The 24818-nt window shown below is 53.4% G+C and overlaps 2 protein-coding genes across 2 annotated transcripts; one reads left to right on the top strand and one right to left on the bottom strand.

Annotated features, from left to right (window-relative positions):
* Positions 1–4257: 4257 nt before the first annotated feature.
* On the top strand, positions 4258–13102 carry PKLR (pyruvate kinase L/R). The gene is made up of 11 exons (XM_049876025.1): positions 4258–4476; positions 5651–5833; positions 8424–8515; positions 8611–8742; positions 9245–9431; positions 9797–10067; positions 10174–10324; positions 10631–10783; positions 10876–11042; positions 12081–12262; positions 12996–13102. Exons 1-11 carry the CDS (start codon positions 4377–4379, stop codon positions 13100–13102), a joined length of 1725 nt encoding a protein of 574 aa, XP_049731982.1. The 5' UTR covers positions 4258–4376.
* Positions 13103–14392: 1290 nt separating this feature from the next.
* Positions 14393–24359, bottom strand: HCN3 (hyperpolarization activated cyclic nucleotide gated potassium channel 3). Its single transcript, XM_049876024.1, has 8 exons — positions 23951–24359; positions 20599–21028; positions 19331–19492; positions 18722–18940; positions 18159–18305; positions 17547–17787; positions 16486–16650; positions 14393–15922 (listed from the first exon to the last, which is right to left on the bottom strand). Exons 1-8 carry the CDS (start codon positions 24226–24228, stop codon positions 15222–15224), a joined length of 2343 nt encoding a protein of 780 aa, XP_049731981.1. The 5' UTR covers positions 24229–24359; the 3' UTR covers positions 14393–15221.
* Between the last annotated feature and the right edge of the window lie 459 nt (positions 24360–24818).

The raw sequence follows: 24818 nt of genomic DNA, 5'->3' as shown, positions 1-24818 counted from the left end.
TATATACAGAGAGCCTAGGATCCCCATGGAAGCAGCAGCCAAGAAATCAAGTGACCCATTGCATTGGGTAAATCTGGTGCAAAAGACCTCTTTAAAGTGTTAAGAAGTAAAGATGTCACTTTGAGGACTAAGGTGTGCCTGACCCAAGCCATAGTATTTTCAATCGCATCATACGCATGTGAAAGCTGGACAATCAATAAAGAAGACTGAAGAACTGACATCTTTGAATTTTGGTATTGGCAAAGAATATTGAATATACCATGGATTGCCAAAAGAACGAACAAATTTGTCTTGGAAGAAGCACAGCCAGAGTGCTCCTTAGAAATGAGGATGACGAGACTTCATCTCACATACTTCGGACATGTTTTCAGGAGGGACCAGTCCCTGGAGAAGGACGCCATGCTTGGTAAAGCAGAGGGTCAATGAAAAAGAGGAAGACCCTCAACGAGATGGATTGACACAGTGGCTGCAACAATGGGCTTGAGCATGACAATGGTCATGAGAATGGGGCAGGAACTAACTCAATGGCATCTAACAACAACAGGACCTCCATGCTCATTTCTCTTGGGAAGTCCTTTCTGCTGTTTAACCTCTTTCTTTTCCAACTCCAGAGTCTGACGCTTCTCACCTTCTCTTCCACTGGAAAAAAGAAAGAAGTGGAGCTTAGCAGTTATGGCTCAGGCTCTGGCACCATACTCCCTGGGCCTGAAGGCCAGCTCCACCACTTAGAAGATATGTAGCCTCAGACAAGAATATCGGGCAGGCTTTCGTCAGGAAACAGAGGGCTCTCTTGAATTGGATAATTTGAGAAATGTTTCGTAGCAAGGTTATTTACAAAGGGGTGGGCAAGGTATTGGTAAACCATAAGGGGTAGTGTAGTAACATCTAGTAATAGCAGGCTGTTACCAACTTTAGGCCCAAAGGATGAGCAGAGAATGGCTCCTAGTGATTAAGGAGATAATATCGGAGCCACTATACCCTGTCCTAGAATGTGACCCAGCTGGAGCTGGATTCACAAAGACCCCCGAGGGCACATCAACTGGGCCCTGAGGTATAAAGACAATAGCTAGGACAATCTTGGAAAACATCTTTTAGGGAGCCTTTCACATAAAATGATCAAACAGGGCATAAAAGACTTTCTACTCTTATCTCTTTCTGTTAACATTTAGTGAATAGTAAGATTTGTTGGGCCAATGAAGACTCTCCTGACTGGTGTTACTGAACCTGTACCAAGAAGTATTAAAAAATAGAATTCAAAATGCAGAATCTTGGAGATTTAGCAGTTTCTAGCCAATCTCTGAAAAGGTGAGGCTTTGAATGGTTTTGTCCATTTTGCAAAGTTTATATATACTGATGATTCTGTAATATTCCTTGGACTCAGACAGACATGGCTGTAGCAGCGTGCTTGTCCGTTTCCCACTTTTACCTCTTTATATATATGCTGAATAAAACTTTTCTTTTTGCTTTACTAAACTTGGTGACGTTTTTAACCTAGAACACTAGAATCTGGAGAAAGAAGGCCCCTGGCAGGTGCTGTGACCTATATCTACCTCACAGGGAGTGAGCTGGAGAGGTAAATGTCCCAACCTCACTCTCTTCTGTCTCATCTCCTATTGGTACCACTTCCAAGAGGCCAAACCCTACAGAAGTCAGGCAGCCCACTGATGCAGCCCTCACAGGTCAGTCTTCTGGCCCAGAGAAGGGTGGAGAAGGAATCTGGAATGGCAACAGAAGATACCCAGCACACCCTGCCGAGCCTCAGCTCCCTCATCTGTAAGACACGCTATGCTCTCTACCAGCCCTCTAGGTTGTTGTGATGATAAAAGGAGATGGACGATGTACATGAGGCACTGAACGCTGCTCCAGCACACAAGAAGTGCCCAGTGTACAGACCCAACTATCTGTCTACTGATTTTAATGATTAATTGCTATCTCAAACTTGTCCAAAGTTGAAACCTTGATCATTTCCCCCTAAAACCTGTTTCTTCTCTGACCTCAGTAAATGGCACTACAATCGACCCAGCTGCTTGAGTCGAAATCTTCAGCCTTCCACCCTGTCTGCTGTCTTCCAAAAGGTATGTCAAATCTGTTCCCTTTTAGTCTGTTGCAAAACGACAAATATTGTATGAGACCACTATTACAAGAACTCAAGAAATAGTTTAAACACAGAAGAAAATATTCTTTGATGGTTACAAAGGTGGGGAGGGAGGGACAGGGGTTTCCACTAATTAGATAGTAGAGAAGAACTATTTTAGGTGAAGGGAAAGACAACACACAATACAGCAGAGGTCAGCACAACTGGACTAAACCAAAAGCAAAGAAGTTTCCTGAATACAACCGAATGCTTCAAAGACTACAGTAGCAGGGACAGGAGCCTGGGGACCATGGTTTCAGGGGACACCTAGTTCAATTGGCATAACAAAATGTATTAAGAAAATGTTCTGCATCCTGCTTTGGTGAGCAGCGTCTGGGGTCTTAAATGCTAGCAAGTGGCCACCTAAGATGCATCAATTGGTCTCAACCCATCTGGAGCAAAGGAGAATGAAGAATACCAAAGATACAAGGTAAATATGAACCAGAGACTACATCAGCCTGAGACTGGAAGAACTAGATGGTACCCGGCTACAACCGATGACTGCCCTGACAGGAACAAAACAGAGAATCCCTGATGGAGCAGAACAATGGGATGCAGACCTCAAATTCTTGTAAAAAGACCAGACTTAATTGTCTGACTGAGACTAGAGGGACCCCGGAGGTCACAATCCCCGGACCTTCTGTTAGCCCAAGACTGGAACCATTCCTGAAGCCGACTCTTTAGACAGGGATTGGACTGGACTATAGGACAGAAAATGATACTGGTGAGGAGTGAGCTTCTTGGCTCCAGTAGACACATAAGACTATGTGGGCAACTCCCATCTGGAGGCAAGATGAGAAGGCGGAGGGGCACAGGAGCTGATTGAATGGACACGGGGAATACAGAGTGGAGAAGAACAGTGTGCTGTCTCATTAGGGGGAGAGCAGCTAGGAGTACATAGCAAGGTGTGTATCAGTTTTTGTATGAGAGACTTACTTGATTTGTAAACTTTCACTTAAAGCAAAATAAATTTAAAAAATCTGTTCCCTTCTCTCCATCTCCCATGCTGCCAAGCCAGTCTCTCACCTCTCACCTAGATTGCCCTGACCTCCTGCCCTGCTGCTCTGCCTGTGCCATTCTGCCTCACTGCTGTCTGCTCTCTGCCCGCCGGCCCGAGGGGTCTAAAGTATCAGCTGGATCATGTCACTTGTCTGGTTAAACTCACTGCAATTCAGAATCCAAACTCCTACCCAGGGCTATAAGGTCCACTTAGGTCCCCAGCCTCCCCGCAGATCATGGTCCTCTATTCTAGCGCTCACGTCATTGCAGCTCTTCCTCTTTGACACCAAGCTTTACTCTTCCTTGGAGCCTTGCCATATATTATTTCCACCCCCAGAGGAAGCTTCTTACTCCCTTTTGTCCCAACGGATGCCTTCTCAGTCTTCAAATCTCAGCTTAAATATGATCACATCCAAGAGCCCTTCCCCAGCCACCTCAGCTAAAATAAATCCTCCCCTCTTCTGCCCACTGGCTTCTCTGTTCCAAGACTGATTTTTCAAGAGCGCTTACTTGTTTTTAAAGTCTGTCTCTCCTATCGTACTGTATATTCCACAGAAGGTCAAAAGCCTTCAGAGCTGTATCCTCATGACCTGACGGAGTAGGTGCTCAGTGAACATTGGAGAGTGGCGAATGAGCAAATGGTGGCCACTGTTATGATGCAATGATGCTATGAAGCCCTTGGAGAATCTCACCGCAGCACCAAAGTGCTCCCCTTCCCCTTTCTCCAGCCTCCAGTCCCTACCCTGCTTCTTCAGGGCAGCGAAGCCGTGTTTTACAGAGCAGAACTGAGCTCCGCTGAGTTTCCTTGCCTGTAGTCTTTACAGAAGCAGTTCACCAGGTCTTTCTTCAATGAGGCACTGAATGGGTTTGAACCACCAATCTTTAGGTTAGCAGCCAATCGCAAACTGTTTCTGCCACCCAGGGTCCTTTCATCTAGGGCTAATTTCAGTAAAGTACAAAGAAAAAGGACACTTTTTGGTACCATCGGTAAAACACTCTATTCAGGTTGATGACCAGATGGGGTGAGTGGATTGAGAATGTAACAGGAAAAATGGGTTGGGGGTTGCCAGAAGACTGGCACAGATAGCCTGCAGGTCTGGAGGAGGGGCTCTGTGTGAGGACGGGGGTGCCTACTGGGTGTGCCCTTTTCTTTTCTCTGGCTCCCTTAGATAAGACCAGCAGTTTTGTCCTCCTCTTCCATATTCTTTATGTCTGGGCAGGCGCAGGCCCACGCTTTGGAAGCATGTCAGTCCAGGAGAACTTACCACCCCAACAGCTTTGGTCATGGATCTCTAAGTCCCAAAGGGACTTGGCAACGTCCATCTTGATTGGGGCTCCAGGAGGTAAGAACAGGGAACAGAAGCCATTGATCTCTTGTTGTTATTAGTTGCCCTGGATTCCAATTTGTGGCAACCCCATGTGTGCAGAATAGAACTGCCCCATAAGGTTTTCAAGGCTGTGACGTTTTGGAAGCAGATCGCCAGACCTGTCTTCCTAGGTGCCTCTGGGTGGATTCAAACTGCCAACATTTTGGCTAGTAACAGAGTGCTTGACCCTAAATGTTTGCACCACGCAGTGTCTCCAGCCGTTGAGCACAGGGGGAAAGATGAGGGTGGGAATCAGGAATCAGGGTGAGGGTACAAATGATCCATGTCTACTGCTGGCTAGAAGGGACTTGGGGGGAATCTGTGTTCATCTGAGTCACCCCTGGGTTAAGTTACGGGCCCTGGTCCGGGCAGCGCAGAGAGTCTGCAGCATGGACTCTGGACTCTGGCCCCTGGCATACAGGGATCCCAGTGGCAGGGGAGACACTGGGGACACTTTAACCAGTCCTCAGAACTGATCTCCAGCCCAGCAGGGCCTCATCGCCCTGGAAGACCCACAGAGAGCTGCAGGCGTGTGGTGACATGGAGGGTGTGGCTGCAAGTGGGGCCCTGAGCTGGGCTCGGTGGGGGGCCCCAGGGCCTGAGGCAGCACTGAAGGGCTGGGGAAAGTCAGAGGAGGGTGTAGGAAGCCAGCCAATCACCAGGGGTTGGAAGGAAGAAAACAGGGCCCTCAGGAGAAGGGACTGGGTGATTCAAGCATGGAAAATGAGGGCCCACTGTGGGCTAGACATTAAGGTGAGCCGAGGCTGAGGGAAGTCCCCAGGCGAAGGACAAGAAAGTCAGGGTGATGAAGGGCTGGTATAGCTGGCAGTGAAGAACTTGAGCTTAGAGTTATCCAGACCCAGATTTGAGTTACATGTCCATTACTTAGAAGCGGTATGATCTTGGGCAATTTATTTAATCTCTCTCAGCCTGTTTCCTCATCTGTAAATTGGGGATAGTTATATTTAACAGTACCTGCTTCATAGGATCCTTGTGATTAAATAAGATCCTTCATACATAATGCCCGGCTGGTAGGAAGCACTCGACAAAAGCTGGAGAGCTGGGGGAAGGAGTAGAAGGTGAGCTGAGATGAATGGATGGGGAGCAGAGACAGGTGGCCTGCAGCCCCCTGAGCCCTCTTCTGCTGCAGGGCCAGCTGGGTACCTGCGGAGGGCCAGTGTGGCCCAACTGAACCAGGAGCTGGGCACTGCCTTCTTCCAGCAGCAGCAGCTGTCGGCTGCTATGGCGGACACATTCCTGGAGCACCTCTGCCTGCTGGACATAGACTCGGAGCCTGTGGCCGCTCGCAGTACCAGCATCATTGCCACCATCGGTAGGCACCCCAAATCCCACCACCTCGAAGCCTCACAGGCCCTCTCGGGTGTTTTTCAAGGTGCTTCCTCGTTGTTTGCTTCCTTTGAGACTTCTAGTTTGACAGAGTCCTTCATCCAACCAATATTTATTGAGCACTTAGTAGATAGGGGGCCCCTGGTGGCACAATAGTTAAGAATTTGCTGTTAACCAAAAGGTCAGCAGTTCAAATCCAACAGCCACTCCTTGGAAACTCCGTGGGGCAGTTCTACTCTGTCCTATAGGGTTGCTATGAGTTGGAATTGACTCCATGGTAATGGGTTTGGTTTTGTTTTTTAGTAGATAGGGTTTTGGGTCCTGGGAGAAGATTAGTGAAAAAAACAGATAGCTTCCTCGGGGAGATGACAGTCTACCTGGGTAGGACAATAAATAATTAACATAAAAAATTATTAATAAGTAAGTAATTTATTTAGTATGTTATTAATTCAAGCAAGACATAAATTATTCTATATATAATGTGATAATTTTAGCTATGTCTTAAAATGCAAACAACTAAAATGGAAAATGGAAAAAATTATACATAGAAAAGATTGAAAAAAATCAACTAAAATGTTAACTAAGAAAAATAAAATCAACTACAAAAAAAAGAAAAATAGAGGTCAGTAAAGGGGCAGCAGGAGTGTGGGGGCAGAAGGCAAGTGGCAGTCCTAAATAAGGAGGTAGGAGTAGGCATTATTGAGCAAATGAGACCTGAGCAGAAACTCAAAGGAGATGAGAGAATTCACCATGCAAATATCTGGGGGGAAGGGAGTTCCAGGTAGAGGGAACAGCCAGTGCTAAGGCCTTAAGTCAAGGAGGCCAATATGGCTGGAAATCATCACGGGAGGAGGAGTAGAAATTAAGACGCGGTAGGGTCCTCTGGGTTTTTTTTTTTTTTTTTTTTTTTGGGGTCCTGTAGGCCACTGTTAGATTTTGAGTTGAGTTTTCCTTCTGGGTTTTGAGCAGGGGGATTACATGATATTACTTATGTTCTAACAGAACCATCCTAGCTGCTGCATTGAAAATAGATTGGGGGTGTGGGTAGGGGCGAAGGCAAGGGCAAGGGCAGAACCTACTACTGCAGTATTCCTGGGAGAGATGGTGGCAGCACAGACTACGTGGTGGTAGTGGAGGTGGTGAGAAATGGCCAGATTCTGAGTATAATTAGAAGGTAGAGTCAGCAGGGTTTCCTGATGGTTTGGATGGGACAGGGGAGTTGAGAAAGAAAGGAGTCAAGGGTGATGCCAAGGTTTTTGGCCTGTGGAATTGGAAGGGAAGGTGTTATCAACTGAGCAGGGAAGACTGTGGTGGAGCAGGTTTGGGGGAAAGAGATCAGGAGTTCAGATGCATATTACACATTCAAGTATGGTGTAGAGTGGGCAGGCAATCAGATAGACGGCTCTAAATTTGGAGAGAGGTCTGGACTGGAAATAGAAATTTTGGAGTTGTCAGCATACAGATGGTACGTAAAGCCATGAGACTAGCCGATATCATCAAGGGTGTGAAAGTAAGACGACAGAGAAGGATGCATCTGATATGAAGGACGACAGAGAAGAGGGATGCATCTGATATGAAGGTGAGGAATGAGCAAAGGTTATCAAGAAAGAGCAGCCAGTGAGGTAGGAGGAAAACTAAGAGACGGTGGTGCCTTGGAGGCCAAGTGAAGAAAGTGTGTCAAGGAGGAGGCATGTGTGTCAAATGCTGCTGATGGGCCAGGTAAGATGAGGACTGAGAATTGACCATTCAAATCAGCAACAGCACAAAGGTTCTTGGTGACCTTGACAAGAGCAGATGCAGTGGAGAGATGGGGGCCAACTCCTGGCTGGAGTGGGTTCTCGGAAGAATGGGGGAGGGGAATTGGAGGCAGCAAATACAGATAACTTGCAATGAGTTCTGCTGCAAAGGAGAGCAAAGAAATAGGACTGTAGCTGGAGGAGGAATTGGGATTAAGAAAAAAACTTTAATTAAAGAAGTAACAGCAGATTTATATGCTGATGGGAATGACCCAGTAAAAAGGAAAATATTGATGATGGAAGGAGGAAAAAGGTTGAATCTATGACCTTGATCCGGTGGAAGGGAAGATAGCTAGTGCATAAGTGGTGGGGTTGACTTTAGGTAGGGACTGGACACCCTGAAATGTTAGAGGGCTGGCTCTCAGTCACATGGCTGTCCTATGGGCAGAACAGAACTGAACTCAGCTCTCCTCAGTTAATAGGAGGCCTCCCAGCCCCTTGCCCAGATGCCCTCATCTGGCATCCAGCCTCCCATACCCCCTCACATCCTGGGGTTACCCACACCCTGCAGCACTTATATCACTGCCAACACCTGTTCCCTCAGGCCTAGCTCAGGACAACCCCTCCCCCCAGGCCCCCATGGGGTCTACTGCCTACTGGGGAGGCAGTATTGGCTGGAGAGGGAAACCGGGTTTCTGACCTGTGGACTGGAGTTTTGTCAGGGAATAGGGATCTGGTAACAGGACTTCTGTGGTGTGGGAAGCCTCTGAGGGTAGGGATGGGTCTTGTCATCTCTCAGGTTTTTGGGAAATGGTGTCTGAGCAGAATCCCTTGTTCCAGGGCCAGCCTCTCGCTCCGTGGAGCGCCTAAAGGAAATGATCAAGGCTGGGATGAACATAGCGCGACTCAACTTCTCCCACGGTTCCCACGAGGTGCTAGGCGGGGCTGGGGCGAGGCAGGTGAGGCGGGAGGATGCCCGGGGTCCGAGCCACCTACTCTAAAATGCCCGCTCCTCTCCGGCCCCCAGTATCACGCTGAGTCCATCGCTAACGTCCGGGAGGCAGTGGAGAGCTTTGCAACTTCCCCGCTCAGCTATCGGCCCGTGGCCATCGCTCTGGACACCAAGGGACCGGAGATACGCACTGGAATCCTCCGGGGGGTGAGAGGCGGTGCCCCGGCTGGCCACGTCGGGGCCGGGCCGCGGGGAGGAAGCGGGGGTGGGGCGGGAGGAGGGAAAACCCAGTCCCGAACCGAGCTAGACGAGAGGGACTGGGCTGCAGGCGGGGCCCAGAGGACAACATGGGAAAGACCAGCGGGAAAAGGACTCCCTTTGGGATTAGGGACCCGTGGGAACTAGGCCTAAATCAGCGGGAGGGAAGGGCGAGGCCAGGGAGCAGGGCCGAAGGGGAGAGACCTGGCAGGGGACAGGGCCCGAAGACCCAGGGAGGGCGGCGGACCCTGGAAGCAGGGAGGGAAGGGAAGAAGAGAGAGGAAAGGCAAGGGGGGAAGGAGCGGGAGAGGGACACGCGGGCCCGACAAATGTGGCGGGGGGCGCGGACGCCATGGCTGTAACCATGGGGCAGGGTCCGTTGGCCGGGGCAAGGAGACAGGTCCTGAACAGCTTGAGGGCAGCACTCACGTCCCCTCTGGCCCGCCTCTAGGGCCCAGAGTCGGAGGTGGAGCTAGCGAAGGGCTCCCAGGTGCTGGTGACCGTGGACCCAGCATTTCGGACGCAGGGGGACGCGGACACCGTGTGGGTGGACTACCCCAATATCGCCCGGGTCGTGCCGGTCGGGGGCCGCATCTACATTGACGACGGGCTCATCTCCCTCCTGGTCAAGAAAATTGGTGCGGACGCGCCCCGCTCCCTGGCCACGCCCAGACGCTGGGTGCACTCCCTTCCCTTGGGATCCTCCGTTCACCCCTTACAGAGGCCACACCTTCTCCTGGCCACGCCTCCTCCCCGACAGTCCCCGGATCCCACAGCAGCCAGACTCCAGTGCTCACCCTGGGTCGGGGCTAGACTTGTGGGTTAGTGGCTTCTTCCACAAAGGTCCACCCGGTTCTATTGGTGCAAGTCACAGGCCAAGGACAAACAGATGACGAACAGCACATGGTTCCTGCTCTGGTGGGGGTCCAAGCCCCATGTCCCCTCTGCGGTGACTGTGCTCAAGCCATACCCCTGACCTGGCTGGTTCTCTCCATGTCCACAGGCCCAGAGGGGCTGGTGACGGAAGTGGAGAACGGCGGCGTCCTGGGCAACCGAAAAGGGGTGAACTTGCCGGGCGCCCAGGTGGACCTGCCTGGGCTGTCCGAGCAAGATGTCCGGGACCTGCGCTTTGGGGTGGAGCATGGCGTGGACATCATCTTCGCCTCCTTTGTGCGGAAGGCCAGCGACGTGGTGGCCGTCCGGGCTGCTCTGGGGCCGGACGGGCAGGGCATCAAGGTCATCAGCAAAATCGAGAACCACGAAGGCGTGAAGAAGTGAGGCTTGGTCTTTAACTGTCCCCATCAGGCCCTATAGTACCCTCACCGCCCCCTTCTCCCTCCTGCCTCTCCCTGCCATCCCCTGACTCCTCTAATTGCCCAGGTTTGATGAAATCCTGGAGGTGAGCGATGGCATCATGGTGGCCCGGGGTGACCTGGGGATCGAGATTCCAGCTGAGAAGGTTTTCCTGGCTCAGAAGATGATGATCGGGCGCTGTAACTTGGCCGGCAAGCCCGTAGTCTGTGCCACACAGGTCTGGAGTGAGCCCTGAGGACTGGGGCCCTCTGTGGGCTCTAGGGACGCTTGAGGGAGAAGGCCCACATCTTAAGGGTGTAGCGCCTTTTGCTAACGAGTGTTTGATCCTCAAAAGCAATGACTTTAGGAAGGGATCGTGTAACCCCCATTTTCAGATAAGGAAACTGAACTGTCAGGGTCACACAGCTTGTGCCTGTGACCCTGGTTTTCAGGGGCACTCAGAGTGTACATGTCAGAGGGGTAGCTTGGGCAGGACCCTGGATGGGAGTGTGACTCCCATAGCTGACATTCAACGTGTCCCCAGATGCTGGAGAGCATGATCACTAAGCCCCGGCCAACGCGGGCAGAGACGAGTGACGTGGCCAACGCTGTGCTGGACGGGGCAGACTGCATCATGCTGTCGGGGGAGACTGCCAAGGGCAGCTTTCCTGTGGAGGCTGTAAAGATGCAGCACGCGGTAGGAGCTCAGAACACAGGGCAAATGGGCCAGGGGAGCAAACCCCTTCTGGGCCTCAGTGTCCCACCCCCCTGACCTCCTGGTATCTGCAGATTGCCCGTGAGGCAGAGGCTGCGGTCTACCACCGGCAGCTGTTCGAGGAGCTGCGTCGGGCAGCACCACTGAGCCGTGACCCCACTGAGGTCACCGCCATAGGTGCTGTGGAGGCTGCCTTCAAGTGCTGTGCGGCTGCCATCATCGTGCTGACCACGACTGGCCGGTGAGGGGGACACTGGGAGTCCCAGACTGGGCTTTGGGCAGAGTGGGCTAGGGTGGTCCACAGGCCTGGGTTTTGTCTGGTCATCAGGATGAAGAGCGTCATTCTGGGGCAAGAGGAGAGGTAACTGTGAGAGTTGGAGGCCAGGGCAGGCAGGTCTTGGAGCACACTAGGGACGCTCAGGCCAGTGAGTTCCAGGAGACTGCAAGAGGAAAGTGGCCTCACTGGGTACACTGACTTGGAGGCCATTCCTTCACATTTAGTCCACAAAGCCTTACAATGCAGAGTTGTTGCTGAAGAAGCCAGAAGGTCTAAGTTCAAGCCTTTGCTCAGAAATGTATTAACTATGAGACCTTGGATGAGTCACCCAGACTCTAGGAGCCTCCATTTCCTCATATCTATGATTGTGCTTGTAAAGTGTTCCTCATGGGGCTGTGAGGATTAACTTGAGGTAATGCGTATGTTATAGGGCAGTAGCGGCTCAGTGGTAGAATTCCTGCCTCCCATGCTGGAGACCTAGGTTCGATTCCTGACCAGTGCACTTTATCACGTACAGCCATCCTTCAGTGGAGACATGCATGTTGCTGTGATGCTGAACATGTTTCAGTGGCGCTTTCAAACTAGGACAAACTAGTAAGAAAGGCCTGGCTACCTATTCCTGAAAATTAGTCAGTGAAAACCCAATCATGGGGATGGCGCAGTGTTTCATTCCATTGTGCGCGGGGCTGACTCGATGGCAGCAAATGACATACATATTATTTTATAAATTAAGCACTATCTAAATGTACATTCTCGAAAGGGTTTTAGGCTTCTCAAAAAGGTCTCTCATCTCAACAGATTATCCTATCTCCCTTGTGTGATAGAAAGGGCGGGTATTCTTATGCCTACTTTACAGATGAGAAAACCAAGGTCTAGAGAAGTATGATGACTTACCCAGGGTCTCACAGCTTGCTGGTGACCCCTGGAACTAGAACTGAGACTCTTATCTGCTGGCTCAGGACCGCTTCACTGTTCTGGGCTGACCTTCTCTACCTCCTGCAGTTCAGCCCAGCTTCTTTCTCGATATCGACCTCGAGCAGCAGTCATTGCTGTCACTCGTTCTGCCCAGGCTGCCCGCCAGGCCCACCTATGCCGAGGAGTCTTTCCCTTGCTCTATCGTGAACCTCCAGAGGCCATCTGGGCAGACGATGTGGATCGCCGGGTCCAATTTGGCATTCAAAGTGGTGAGTCGCCTAGACCTTCCTCCTCACCCACCTCTGGCATTTGTATAGAGCCTTGTCCCTCTCCTCTGGTCCCAGATTTGTCCTGTGAGGTTCACTGAGACCCACAGGTATCTTAGCCTCTGAAAAAAGGATATCCTGAGGGGAGAGGGCAGAAGGGGAGGGGACAGGGCCATACCTAAAGAAGCCACCCAGCTGCTGCCTACACCCAGTGGCCACAGCCAGGCATGACTTAAGGAGCAAGAGACAGATGAAAGGAGAAAGGAGGGCCCAGTTTCTAGGAGCTGCAACTAAAACAAATTTAACTTAGAAATGATACATGCTTATTCTTCACTCCTTGCTCACAGCATGGAGCACTGGTGGCACAGCAGTTAAGAGCTCTGCTGCTAACCAAAAGGTCAGCAGTTCGAATCCACTGGGCGCTCCTTGGAAACCCTATGGGGCAGCTCTACTCTGTCCTATAGGGTTGCTATGAGTTGGAATTGATGCAACGGCAACTTTTTTATCAGCATAGCAACACAGGTGGACAGGAGACTTGCTACTTAACGACAACACATCCCATTCCAACTCACGGTCACACCTGTGGTCATATTCCCTGTGGTGCCACCTGTGGGACATATTTTACAGTTTGCCCCAGGTCCCTTCTTCCATAAAGGGTAGCCCTTCAGGGGTGAGGGCTGCTCCTCATTACAGGGCTGGGCTGAGTTCCACCTTGCTCTCTTCTTTCTTTCCCCAGGAAAGCTCCGTGGCTTCATCCGTGTTGGGGACCTGGTGATTGTGGTGACAGGCTGGCGGCCTGGCTCCGGCTATACCAACATCATGCGGGTGCTGAGCATATCCTGAGATGTCCCTCCCATCTCTGGCCCAGACCACCCCTGATCCTGCTCCTTCCTCCTGGCATCCTCCACCCCACCTCTGAGTGAGCCTTCTCTCTACCCTCAACCCTCCCAAAGTTCCTGTCTGAGGCCACATCTGCCATCTAGCCCCATTCCAAAGAGCCCTTTCCCTCTGGCCATGTCACATAGGCCCTGAAAGTCTGTGTCCAGTTAAGCACTGCCCACCCAGCAGCACCAATTGTACATCCTCTGTATCCAGTCCTCTCATCTGGGCACTGAGATACTTTGAGCCTTTAATCCCAGCTTGGCTGATTAATTCTATCCCCCCAGTCTTCCCATCCCCAGGGGCAGGGGAGAGGGGAGACTGGGCAATTGTGTCCTCATTCTCCACAAAATTAGTATTTTAAAAATACCTCACATCCATACAGTGTAATGTTCTCATGTGTAGCCTCATGACAATGGGGGCACTGCCTGAGGAGACTGCCACCTCTTCCTGATGGCCTCAGGCCAGGGCAGTGCTTCCCTTCATTGTCACTAACAGTGACATCAAAGTACCACCCCTTTTGGGAAGCTGAGGTGGCCTGTGGGGTGGTGGTGGGGGTGGTGGATGCTGGGGAGACCCAAGAGGCTGGCTGGTTGATCTCATCACTGTCTTCACCACCTCCAGGTTGCAGGCTCACCCTGGCTGCTCCCATGCCTATCTCACTCCTTCCTGGGCCAAATACCCTGCTGTCCCTTCCTGCACCCAGAAATCCCTTCATGCCCACGTCATCCCACACACAAACCAGGAGCCAAAATGAGTGTCTCCATTGCCTTTTTAAAGCTGTTTGGAAGCAGTTAGAAAACTTCTCCTACATACCCAGAACCCCCCACCCTGAAGGACAGAAGATTTAGATGGCAGGTTCAGCCCCAGTTTTTGATGCTGTAGAGTAGGAGAGGGGACAAAAGGGGTACCGGTGAGGTTTCTCTTGTCCCTGAGAAGGCAGAGGTGTTGGCTGGCCTGTTCCTCCCCAGGCTTGGATACCACGGGCCCTCCCCTTACTCCTGTACCAACAGCAAACTCAGCAGAATAAAAAAGAAAAAACCTAAAGGTAAAAACAGTCCTCCTCCCCTTCTTGGGTGGCCCTTCCTGCCCCTACCTCAATAGGGAGGAGTCCCAGTATTGCTGCTGATGGATTTAGACAAGGTCCACAAGAGCTGGCAGGGCGCCCTGCCTCCTCCTGTCTCCCTGCTGGGGGGGGGGGAGGGACGGATGAAGGACTGGGTGGATAAAATGAAGTAATAATAAAATCAGCTAATGAATAAATGAGCAAATAAATAAGATGATCAAATAAATAAATATGAATAGAAAGAAGGGGGGATAATGTCGTCTAAGGATTCAGCTACTTGTCCCCACCTGGGGGTGTACCAATTATCCCCTAGCTTCACGGGGCTGAGGGCAGAGGAGGAGGTGACTCTCAGTTTACAAAAAGACAATTCTACTACAAAGACAGAGACTGCAGGGAACTTGGCAGGAGATGTGTGTGTTCCCACTCAGAGGGTATAGACGGGGGCGGGGGTCCACAGACGGCAGTGAGAGGGCAAAGGTAGATGCCCAAGCTGGGGACCCGAGACATTTGTTCTTGACAGCGATAGCAGAACAGGTAGTTGGTAGTGCCAGGCTATATTAAAGGGAGAAGGAGATACCTGTGCCAGGCAGAACCTGCAGGGTTATAGGCAGGGTGAAGCCCACACTGGAAACAGAGAGACATCTAGCTACTTGGCAGTTATGGTGGTGGCAGGTACTTGTGCTTAGTAAAGGTGGGATCAGGGGCCCAAAACTGCACCTGGCAGGACCACAGCTGGGGGAACACCCTCAGCAGACAGCATGGAGTCAGTTCTACTTGGCAGTGGAGACACAGAGCCTGGCACAGTGTCCAGAACATGGCAGACATTCAGTCCATGGAATGAATGGGTGAGCGGAGTAGGAGGATGTCAGGCTGCAGGGGCCTTGAGCTGAGGACACAGAGACCATCTTCTTGGTAGTAAGGAGAGACATTCCTATAGGTCCCCTTCTCCAAGAGGCATCTGCCCCCAGGCACACACTCCCGCACCCAAAGAGCTAAGGCTGGCTGTGCCCAAGGATTTCACATATTGGCAGACAGCTGGGGGCCCCGAGGGGCAGCTGGCTCAGGCACTGGTGGCCTGGGGGACTGGGCTGTCCCTGGAGGTTTGGCCAGGAGCCCGGAGGGGGGCAGGCGCTCATTTCCTGAGCCCTTCCGCCCAGGAGAGCCATCCCCTGCTGCCCGCTGAGGCAGAGAAGGTTGAGAAGCTGAGAGTGGGCGGCCCCGAGGTCCTAGTCGCCGTCCACCTCCTCCTGGGGGGGGCCCCAGCAGGGAGACTTGGGAGCGCCCAGCCCGGGATAGGCTGGCATGGAGGGTTCGGGCAGGTGGGGCAGGCAGGCGGGAGGTGGATGCCCACGGCCCCCGGACCAGCAGAGGGGCAGCTCGGACAGGCACCAGAGGGGAGGCTGGGGAGCCTGCTGAGCGACGAGCTGAACGGGCAAGGAGGGTGGCTGGAGAGTCAGGGGAGAGGGACAGAGGGCCCCGCTGGTGAGTCAGGGCAATGGCCACGTTGGAGGTCACGGCGGCTGCCTGCAGAGGCGCGTGCACCAGTGGCTCCCACAGCACCGGCTTTCCACTGAGCCGAGCCCCTGTGCCCGGGGCCAGGCCCCGAACACCCCGAGCCATGTCCCTGTCGTGTTGTACCAGGTGCTGCTCCATGATACCCCCGCTGCTGCCCGGGCTTGGCTCGGAGCGTTTCCGCTGCAGAAGGGAATTCTTCTTGCCTGGAAGTTGTCCAGGGAGGGAGGAGTTAAGGATAGGGAAGGAATCCAGAGATGGAGTAACAGAGCAAAGAGTGTAAGAGTGGAGGGATGGAGTCCAGGGATGGGGATGGGCTTGAGGGTTGGGAGGGGCATCAAGAATACGGACAGTAATGGATGCATGTAGGGAAGGCAGAGGAAGCACGGGGTCGGGACTAAGGATGGGAGGAGGTGGGGCAGGGGCAGGAGGTAGGGGTTAGGGGATGGAGGCTGGGAGATGGGGGTTGGAGAAAGAGGGTCAGGGATGAGGTATCAGAGAGGGTGAGGGTCAGGGACTAGCGCTCAGGGGAGGGAGTGTTCAGGGGATGGGGACTTAGGGTGTGAACTCCAAGGATAGGAGACACTAAGGGATAAGGAAAGTGCACCAGTGTTGAAAAGCCTGTTGAGGGCATTTGCTAGGGCCGGGGTGGGTTGGGGTGCCATGCTGAAACACTAGAGCCTGGGCCTGAGGACTCTGGAGGCCCCTTGCTATGAGATCGGTTGAGGGCACAGCCTGGGCCCAGAGTGGCCAGGACAAGCAGTCTCACCAATGCGGCGCAGCCGGTCCACAGCCACAGTCTCGAAGGCCCGGCGCATCATGGGGAACTCCTCAAGCACAGCATTGAAGTGATCCACGCTGAGCGAGTAGAGGCGGCAGTAGGTGTCAGCCCGCACGCTGGCTGTGCGCCGGCCCCGAGTCAACAGGCAGATCTCTGCAGGGGTTGTGGGGAGGCCTTCAGAACCAGCGTCCCCAGAACCCCCTCTCACCAGGCCTGCAGCTGCTGACCCAGCTTCCTTAGGCTCCTCCCCAGACTTGGGGGGAACTAATGATCACCCGCCCACCTCTGGGGTCTCTAAATGCTCCAAGCTTCCTCCTGCTGTACCATTGTGAGGGGCCTTGTCTCTCTCTAGACCTCCACAAGTAAGTCTTGAACGCTCCCTGCTTCTCCCTGGATTACTGCTTCCTGTCCTTCTCACTTCTCCATCCCTGGCCACTTGACCCCCCACTGCTCTATCTCAAGGGGTGGACCTGGTACAAATCACTCTGTGTACCTCCCTCCCACCTCCAAGCAGATCTGAGTGAACACCACCACGGGCAACCGTAAAGGAGAAAAGAAGTCCCAAAGGACCAAGTACAAAGCGATGAGGATGCTGGAGGGTAGGGTGTGGCTTGGGAGCTGAGAGGATCTAGGAACCTCAAGTCACTTTGGGCAGCAGCTGACAGAACTGCCCCCCTGCCATGGGTTGGGTCCCTGACTCAAACCACCAGGGTAGTAGTGAAAGGAGCCCTGAAGCTCAAGGCCCTGAGATAGCTCTGCTTTGTTCCTATCTTTCCCTCATCTCCTAGGATCCTCCAATTCCACTCTTTAAGGGTTCTAAAAGGCCCTCTGCCCAGGAGTTTTCAACCTGGCTGTGTACTGGAATCTCCTGGGAGGCTTTAGAAAAGATGGAGCTCCAGGCCCCAGGCCCAAGGATTCTGATGGAGTAGGCCAGGGGGAGGGGCTGGGACACTGATTCTGCAGCATAGCCAGGCGAGGACCCTGATCCAGGGGAGCAGCTGCCCCCGTCCTCAGCTCCTGACCCCCCACCCTCCCTGAGGCCTGCTGACCCCCAAAGTAGGATCCGTCAGTGAGGCGGGTGTCCCGGGCGCCACGCGCCAGCACACTGAGCAGCCCGTGCTGGATGAAGTACATCTTCCTGCCCACGGAGCCCTCACGCACCACGAGGTCCCCCGGCTGGAAGACCTCAAAGCGCAGCTTGGTGAGCACTGCCGTAACGAAGCTGGGGTCGGCATGGGCGAACAGCGGCATGTGGGCCACCAGGCCCCGGCAGGTGAAGTTAATAATCTCCTGGGCAGGGGAGGGGCCTGTCAGGCAGGCTGTGCCTCCCACCCTGAGGTGCCCCCACCGAGCTCAACTGTCCTCAGAAACCCCACCCCTGGGGTCATGATCTGCCAAATGATGGAGCCACTTCAGTGGGCCGGGGGCCATTCCTAAACTCCTGCCCTTAGAGTTCTCCCATGAGGACCACCCCCCAAAAACAGAGGTCCCTGCAATCCCTCCCCATGCATATTTCACCCCCATAACCCTCACCCCTGAAAGCCCCCCAGAGACCTGGCTTCCTTGGGGGTTCTGTGTAGGCCCCAGTCCCTAGCCCCTACCCCTAGGCAGCATCCCCAACTCTTTGAAGAGCCCCCGACTCAGGGCCCAGTCTGGCGCACCTCCCGCAGTGGCTCGCTCAGCTCGCCTAGGATGCTCTCCTCATCGAACATCTTGCCTTGGTAGCGGTGCTCATAGTACTCATGGATGCGCTGCCGTGTGTCAGCCGGCAGCTTGTGGAAGGACATGTACTGCTCCACCTGCTTGTACTGGAGAGCCCGCCCATTGCCGGCAGGCAAGAGGACGCAGAGGCAGACGAGGGGCCGGAATGGTGCAGGGGTGTGCAGGTGAGTCACAGACAGAAGCCAAATGCAGAGGGGTGAAGCATGGAGTCAGACAGGGAGGCACAGGGCCACAGAAGAACTTAGGATAATGGTGGATACAGGGAGGACATAGAGCAGTCACAAGAAGGCCCAGACATGGGCATAGGAGGGTCCAAGGATGGGGCATGCCAAGCACAGGTACAAACAAGGAAAAGATAGACACAGTGACGTGGGACAAATGGACACAGGACAGGGAAGGACACAGAGACCAACAGGGGTGCATCAGAACTGGTATCAAGTCGAGCTTCCCAGCCCCCAGCACCCCTCCACACCCATCCCTTCCTTCTCCTTTCCCTGCTAACCTTCTCCTGGTATTGGCGCCGGGACGAGTCGAGGGACTGGATGAGGGCGGTGGCATGGCCGATGAACATGGCGTAGCAAGTGGCACCCACGATCATGCTGAGCATGGTGAGCCAGACGTCGGGCATGCCTACAGGTGCCTGCTGCCCATAGCCAATGCAGAGCATGTGGCTCATGGCCTTGAACAGGGCGTGGGAATACTGGCGGCCCCACGAGTGGTTCTGGGGGCAGAGCGTATTGCACAGCTGGGCATGGGGTTCTTGGAGCCTCATTCTTTTCCTGCTGCCCCCTTTCTCCTTCAACCCTTCCACCTGCCCTCTTCTACTTCAGACCTGCCTCCCAGAAGGCACTTAAGTTTATTCCAGGGGCCCTAAGGCAGGATGAGGCCTCTTTTGCATTTTGTGGGAGGGCCTCCGTTTCTGCCTTGGCTTGCTTCCTTGTCTACCTCCTACAATACACAAATACTTCCTCTGGGTCTTTTCCCCTTCTCTTCCCTCCTCCCCCCTCCCTCACTCCTATCTTCTCTCTTGGTCATCTTTCCATTCTCCCACCTTCTGTCACTGGTGGCCCCTCAGAAGGCCCAGGAAAGGCAGGGTGTAGGGATTTCTCACCACCATGTGGTTGATGGAGACCCAGCAGTCAGGAGGGAAGTCCTGCAGCATGGGGACCAGGAACTGCAGACAGCCGTCCCAGTGACACAGCAGCAGCATCATCCCAATGAGGTTGAAGATGCGAACCACAGCGCTGGCCAGGTCATAGGTCATATGAAAGATCTGAGGGAGCCGAGGAGGGGCCTGCTGTGGACAAGAATCCCTCCCTGCTGGTCCTCCTCCATTCCCCTCCTTGCAAATTCTCTCTGAACTTCTCCCTAGCCCCGGGGCCATGAATTAAAAAAAAAGTGGCTACTATTCATTTGTACAGCACTTTACAGCACACACGCATAGCTAAGACATGGTAGACTGTGTCACCATTGTTTGTGTTACTATCGTTACTGTTGTTTGGTGCCGTCAAGTCCATTCCGACTCATAGCAACCACCTGTGACAGAGTAGAATTGCCTCAGACTGTTTTCTAGGCTATAATCTCTACCGAAGCAGACCGCCAGGTCTTCTTCCTACCAAGTGGGTTCCAACTGCCAACTTTTTGGTTGTTACTATCATTTTATAGACAGGAAAACTGAGGCCAATCATGTGTCCATGATCACATGGTAAGTGTCATGCCAGAGATTCAAACTCAGGTCACAACTGCCCAGGCCAAGCCTGGAAAGAGGAGCGCATTTCATAATGCAATATCCCCAGGGTATGTGTGATGAGGATAAAAGCCAGCCGGTTGCCCTCTTCCCTCGCAATAATGATAGTAGCTAAGTTATTGAGAACTATGGGCCAGGCACTCTTCTAAGTGCTTCACATATATTAACTCCTAATCCTCACAACCTTATCACAGATAAGAATATTTAACATTCCCATTTTACAGAAGAGACTGAGTCTCCACATAGTAAATAACAAAACTGAGATCTGACCGCAGTCAGTAAGACTGCAGAGCCCACACCCTGAACCAATAAACTCTAAAAGCTGCGGCTTGCAATTCCTTGCAATTCCTAGCTCCGTCTCTCCACATCTTCCTCCCCAGCGTCCAACCAACACTTAAGGTCTTGTCCAGCAGCTGTGCTCCACCCTCCTGTACCGCCCCCCCGCCCCTGCCACCTGGGGTCTCACCCCCTGAACCCTCATTCTGCCCTTGCTTCTCCTCTGCTACCAACTTTGGAGAGAGCCCACCCACCAAAGCCCCACCCATCTATCCTACCCCTTGAAGCCACCAGAAGCCCCGCGCATTGCACCATCCTGGAGTCTGCGAGCCCCCCTGCCCACCTCCCCGCCCCACCTCCTCCCACTGATGGATGTAACGGATGAGGCGGGAGAGGCGGAGCAGCCGCAGCAAGCTGAGGATCTTGGTGAAGCGCACGATGCGCAGTGCCCGCGCTGTCTTGTAGACCTCGGCATCCAGTCGCGGCTCCAGCTCCACCACCAGGAAGATGTAATCCACAGGGATAGAGGAGATGAGGTCAACCAGGAACCAGGTGCGCAGGTAGCGTGTGCGGATGGCCCGCGGTGCCAGCAGGATCTCGGCGCCCTCTTCCACTACTATGCCCGTGCGGAAGTTGAGCACCAGGTCCAGCAGGAAGAAAGTGTCAGAAAGGACGTTGAATACAATCCAGGGTGGGGAGTTCTCCTCCTTGAAGAAGGTGATGCCCACGGGCAGCACGATAAGGTTCCCCACCATCAGCAGAAGCATGGTCAGGTCCCAGTAAAACCTAAGGTGGGGGTGGGATGGGGAGTAAGCCCAGAATGATATTTCACCAGCCACCAGACTGACAGCAGATAAAGAGTCTGGCGGCTAAGAGTGGGCAACGATGCAGAACAACGGAATGACCGTCTACCACGGGAGGGAGTGTAAATTGTGCCCATCAAGCAAAAAACAAACAAACCTGTTGTTCTCAGTTGATTCCGACTCTTAGTGACCCTACAGGACACAGCAGAACTGCCCCATAGGGCTTCCAGGGGGCAGCTGGTGGATTCGCACTGGTGACCTTTTGGTTAGCAGCCGTAGCTCACCGTACCTTTTAACCGCTGCACCACCAGGGCTCCATAGGGACCACCATTTAGTGGGAAATCAGTCTGGCATTATGTAGTAAAATAAAGCATTTGCATTCCCCCGAAACCCAGATTCCATTCCTAAGTCTATACACACCCACAGGAAACATGTGCTCCGGGGTACATATACGGGAATGCTTAATGCAGCATTAAATCTGAAAACTCCTAAATGTTCATTGTAGGAAAATGGATAAATGACACCGAGGTACATTCATGCCCTGGAATACTCTAGGACAATGAAATCCCCCAGCTAAAGCTACTTGCAACAGTATGGATGTACCTTGGAAATTCAACAGAAGCAAGACACAAAATGATGTATACTAGATGATTCCACTTACACAAAGTTTAAAACAGGCAAAACTAAACTACATTGTTTAGGGGCTCATACAAAAGTGGTAAGACTATAGAGAAAAGTAAGGAAATGAGTACCAGGAATTTCAGAATAGTAGGTTTTGGAAAGGAAAATGAGAGTGAGAGGGGGTTTCTGGGGAGCTGGCAATGTAGTATCTCTTGACCTAGATATCTGTTATGTGGGAGGTTTGGTGTCTAATGACTCCTTTAGCTGTATACATGAGTACATGTATATAGTATGTCTCTACTATATATATATATATATGATATACCACCATTATTAGATATTTTTAAACAAATAAAAAAAAAATAAGCTAAAGTACCCTGTGTTACTCTCACAGGGTTGTTGAAACAAATACCCACTGAGACAATGGATGTGACAGAGCTATAAAAACACTAGTTGGTGTTATGACTCACCGCTCTTTATCCTCTATCTAAGAGGTTGCTGCTCCCCCATTGCCGGCTCTCTGCCCAGTTCTAATCTAGGACCTCACACCCTCCCTAGCCTTCGCCACCCTGTCCCTTCTCTCCAACACAGTTGGACCTCTGTCTCCTATTTCTCTGCCGGGATCTGCTCAGATGTGTCCCAGGGATCTGTCCTGCCTCCCATCTGAACTGAGTTTTTCAAGGCTATCCCCTCCCCCTACACAGCCCCTCACACAGAGGCTGCACATATGGAGAGGCTCCACAGGAGATCCCCAGGCAGCAAGGCTTGAAGCTCTGCATGGCTTTCCCTCCTCCCATCACCTCCTTGTTGGCACTGGGAATCTGGCTGAGTCCAGGCAAGGGCCTGAGTAGGGGACAGCTACACTGCTGTGGCGGCAGCTGTGGAAAGAGGTCAGGAGGGAGCTGGGTGAAGCCTCACTCAGAGAAAATCACTGGACAGTCTGAGGGTCTCAATTACATATAACGGTTTAATTTCTAGAAAACGCCTAATCAACACAGGACCCAGCAACTCTGACTGCAAAATCAATCCTTTCAGCCCCTGGAAGGGGATTGGTGGTCCCCACGTCCAAGCTTTCTTTCCAGGCTTCCCGGAAGCCTCTTAGACTGTGTGGTTTGAAGCAACAAGTCCTTGACCCCTTCTTCCTCTCCCTACTGGACCACTGAGGGGAAATTCTGTACTGTGAGCAGGGAGAGGCGAGGGAAAGAGGGTTCACCTAACCATACAGTATCTTCACAGCCTGACTCACAGGCAGTCACAAGCCCAGCGGGTGATGCAGTAGAGAGGACAGAGAAGAAGCACCATCATAAGGGGGATACATGGCTTCTGGGGATACATCTGAGGATGAAATGGGGGAGAGGAGGGATACCCACAAGAGACTAGAAAAGGTGCACTGGAGCGATGGGAATAAGGCAGTAAAGAAGAGGAGAGAGGAGTGAACACAACAATGGCGAGAGGAGGAACATTTAGGGAGTGTGTATGTCTGTGAATTCAAGACGATGTCTAAGTCTCCAATTGTGTTTTCAGACTCCTGATTCACACCTCATCTTTCTGCTCTGTTCTCATCCTGCCCCATCCAAAAGCTGCCCTTCATTTTCCCAAGGACAGGGCTGCTCTCCTCCCCTAGCGACCTTGATGTAGAGGTACAGCCTGACAGGTCCATGAAATGGCCCCACCCCCACCCCTTCTTTTCTCTAGGAGTCACCTGGGCGGCGGCTGTGCCCCTTCACTGCAGCCTCAATCGCTCTAAGTCTCGGCCCCGCCCCTCCCCCTATGTTCAGCACCAGGGACAGTGCTGGACCTCCCTCCTCCCCACGTCCCTAATTTTCCCTGTAGCCTGCCCCGCTGAACTAGGCAGGAGCTAGGGATGGGAGACAGCGAAGCTTGACTTTTCCCTCCTGCTGACCCCGAGCCGTGCGATATGACAGAATATCCCAGATCTCCAGCAAGCAAGACTGGAAAAGACAGGGGTTCCTAACCCTGGCAGTCCCTGAGGTCCAAGTGCGGCTCCGGTTCCTGAAACGGTAAATCCAGGTCCCCGGAGATCACTGATGTCTGCATGGCCCTTCCGGTGCCCCCAGTCGGAGAAGTCACCAAGGACCTCTGGCCGGGGATCCCCCACCTAGGAATTCCCAGGCTAGGTGGAGGGAGGTGACCCCCTTGACACACCCTGGGACCCCTGAGCCGGAAATGAAGTGACCGTGGAGGGTGGAGCGGACCCAGCCCCTGTGCCGCGGCCCGCGAGGTGGGTCTGTATCTCCCGCCCTCCCTTCCTGGCCCCCAGTACCGGAAGTCGCTGTAGGGGTGGATGATCCAGGCCCCCGCTGACTTGACTCGCTCCTGCTCAATTTCCACTGCTTTGTGGCTGCCGAATACGCGAAGGGAGAACTTGTTGACCGTGGGCTGGAGCAGCGTCCTGAGCTGCCTCCTCTTGGGCTCGGGTCCGGACCCAGGGGTCGGACTGGAGGCCACGGTCGCAGGCGCCGGGGCAGTGGGAGGCGCTGTCTCCAGTCCAGGGGTCGCCCCGTCGCCGGCCCCCGCCGCCGGCCTCTGTTCCGCCTCCATGACGCCCGCCCGCTTACACGCTTGGCCTCCTGGACCCCGCCGCCGCCATCGGGAATCCTCCCCTGGCCCCTCGGCGAACCGGAGCCGGCGCAGCCCGGCGGGGTCGGAGCGAAGGAGACGTCGGCTGGGAGCAGCGGGCGCGCGGGGCGGAGGGGGTGTGTGCGACAGACTCGAGGGCGGGCGGCCGGCCGGCTGCGCTGCGCCCCCTGGCGAGGGCTGCGCGAAAGCCGGGCCGGGTGGGCGGGGGCGGGGCCGGCGGCGCGCCATCCCGGGAGGGGTGGGGCCAGTGGAGCACGTGCCTCGGAGGACTCGGGAGGGCGTGGCTTCGCAAAACAGAGGCGGTTCTCCAATTGTTCGTAGACAGAAGGGCGGGGAAGCGAAGCCGGGGTCAAGGAGGGGGCGTGGCCTAGAATCTAAGGACTTTTATCCACGGAGAGCCAAGCGGGTGGAGCCGCCTGCATGCGGCGGGAAAACCGGACGCCGGTTGTATCTCAGGAGACTCGGGACGACGAGGAACTGGGCCCCAGTGGGAGAGGCGGGGAATAGCTTTTAGGATTCTTCTTCCTCCCCCTCCTCCATGGACTTCTGCC

The sequence above is a fragment of the Elephas maximus genome, chromosome 3 (genome assembly GCF_024166365.1).
Source record: "Elephas maximus indicus isolate mEleMax1 chromosome 3, mEleMax1 primary haplotype, whole genome shotgun sequence".
Classification (NCBI taxonomy): Eukaryota; Metazoa; Chordata; class Mammalia; order Proboscidea; family Elephantidae; genus Elephas; species Elephas maximus.
The sequence above is the reverse complement of the archived record's forward strand: the minus strand, read 5'-3'. Positions and strand labels throughout refer to the sequence as shown.

What these genes read in the sequence shown, in the direction of transcription:
- PKLR (XM_049876025.1), top strand. Translation starts at nt 4,377, where the DNA reads ATGTCAGTCCAGGAGAACTTACCACCCCAACAGCTTTGGTCATGGATC. An exon ending in GCACTGGAATCCTCCGGGGG is followed by an intron (nt 8,743 to 9,244) that starts GTGAGAGGCGGT and finishes GCCCGCCTCTAG; the next exon opens with GGCCCAGAGTCGGAGGTGGA. An exon ending in CTGTAAAGATGCAGCACGCG is followed by an intron (nt 10,784 to 10,875) that starts GTAGGAGCTCAG and finishes TGGTATCTGCAG; the next exon opens with ATTGCCCGTGAGGCAGAGGC.
- HCN3 (XM_049876024.1), bottom strand. Translation starts at nt 24,228, where the DNA reads ATGGAGGCGGAACAGAGGCCGGCGGCGGGGGCCGGCGACGGGGCGACC. An exon ending in TCTCCATCAACCACATGGTG is followed by an intron (nt 18,941 to 19,330) that starts GTGAGAAATCCC and finishes CTCTGCCCCCAG; the next exon opens with AACCACTCGTGGGGCCGCCA. An exon ending in TGACGGATCCTACTTTGGGG is followed by an intron (nt 16,651 to 17,546) that starts GTCAGCAGGCCT and finishes CAACCCCTGCAG; the next exon opens with AGATCTGCCTGTTGACTCGG.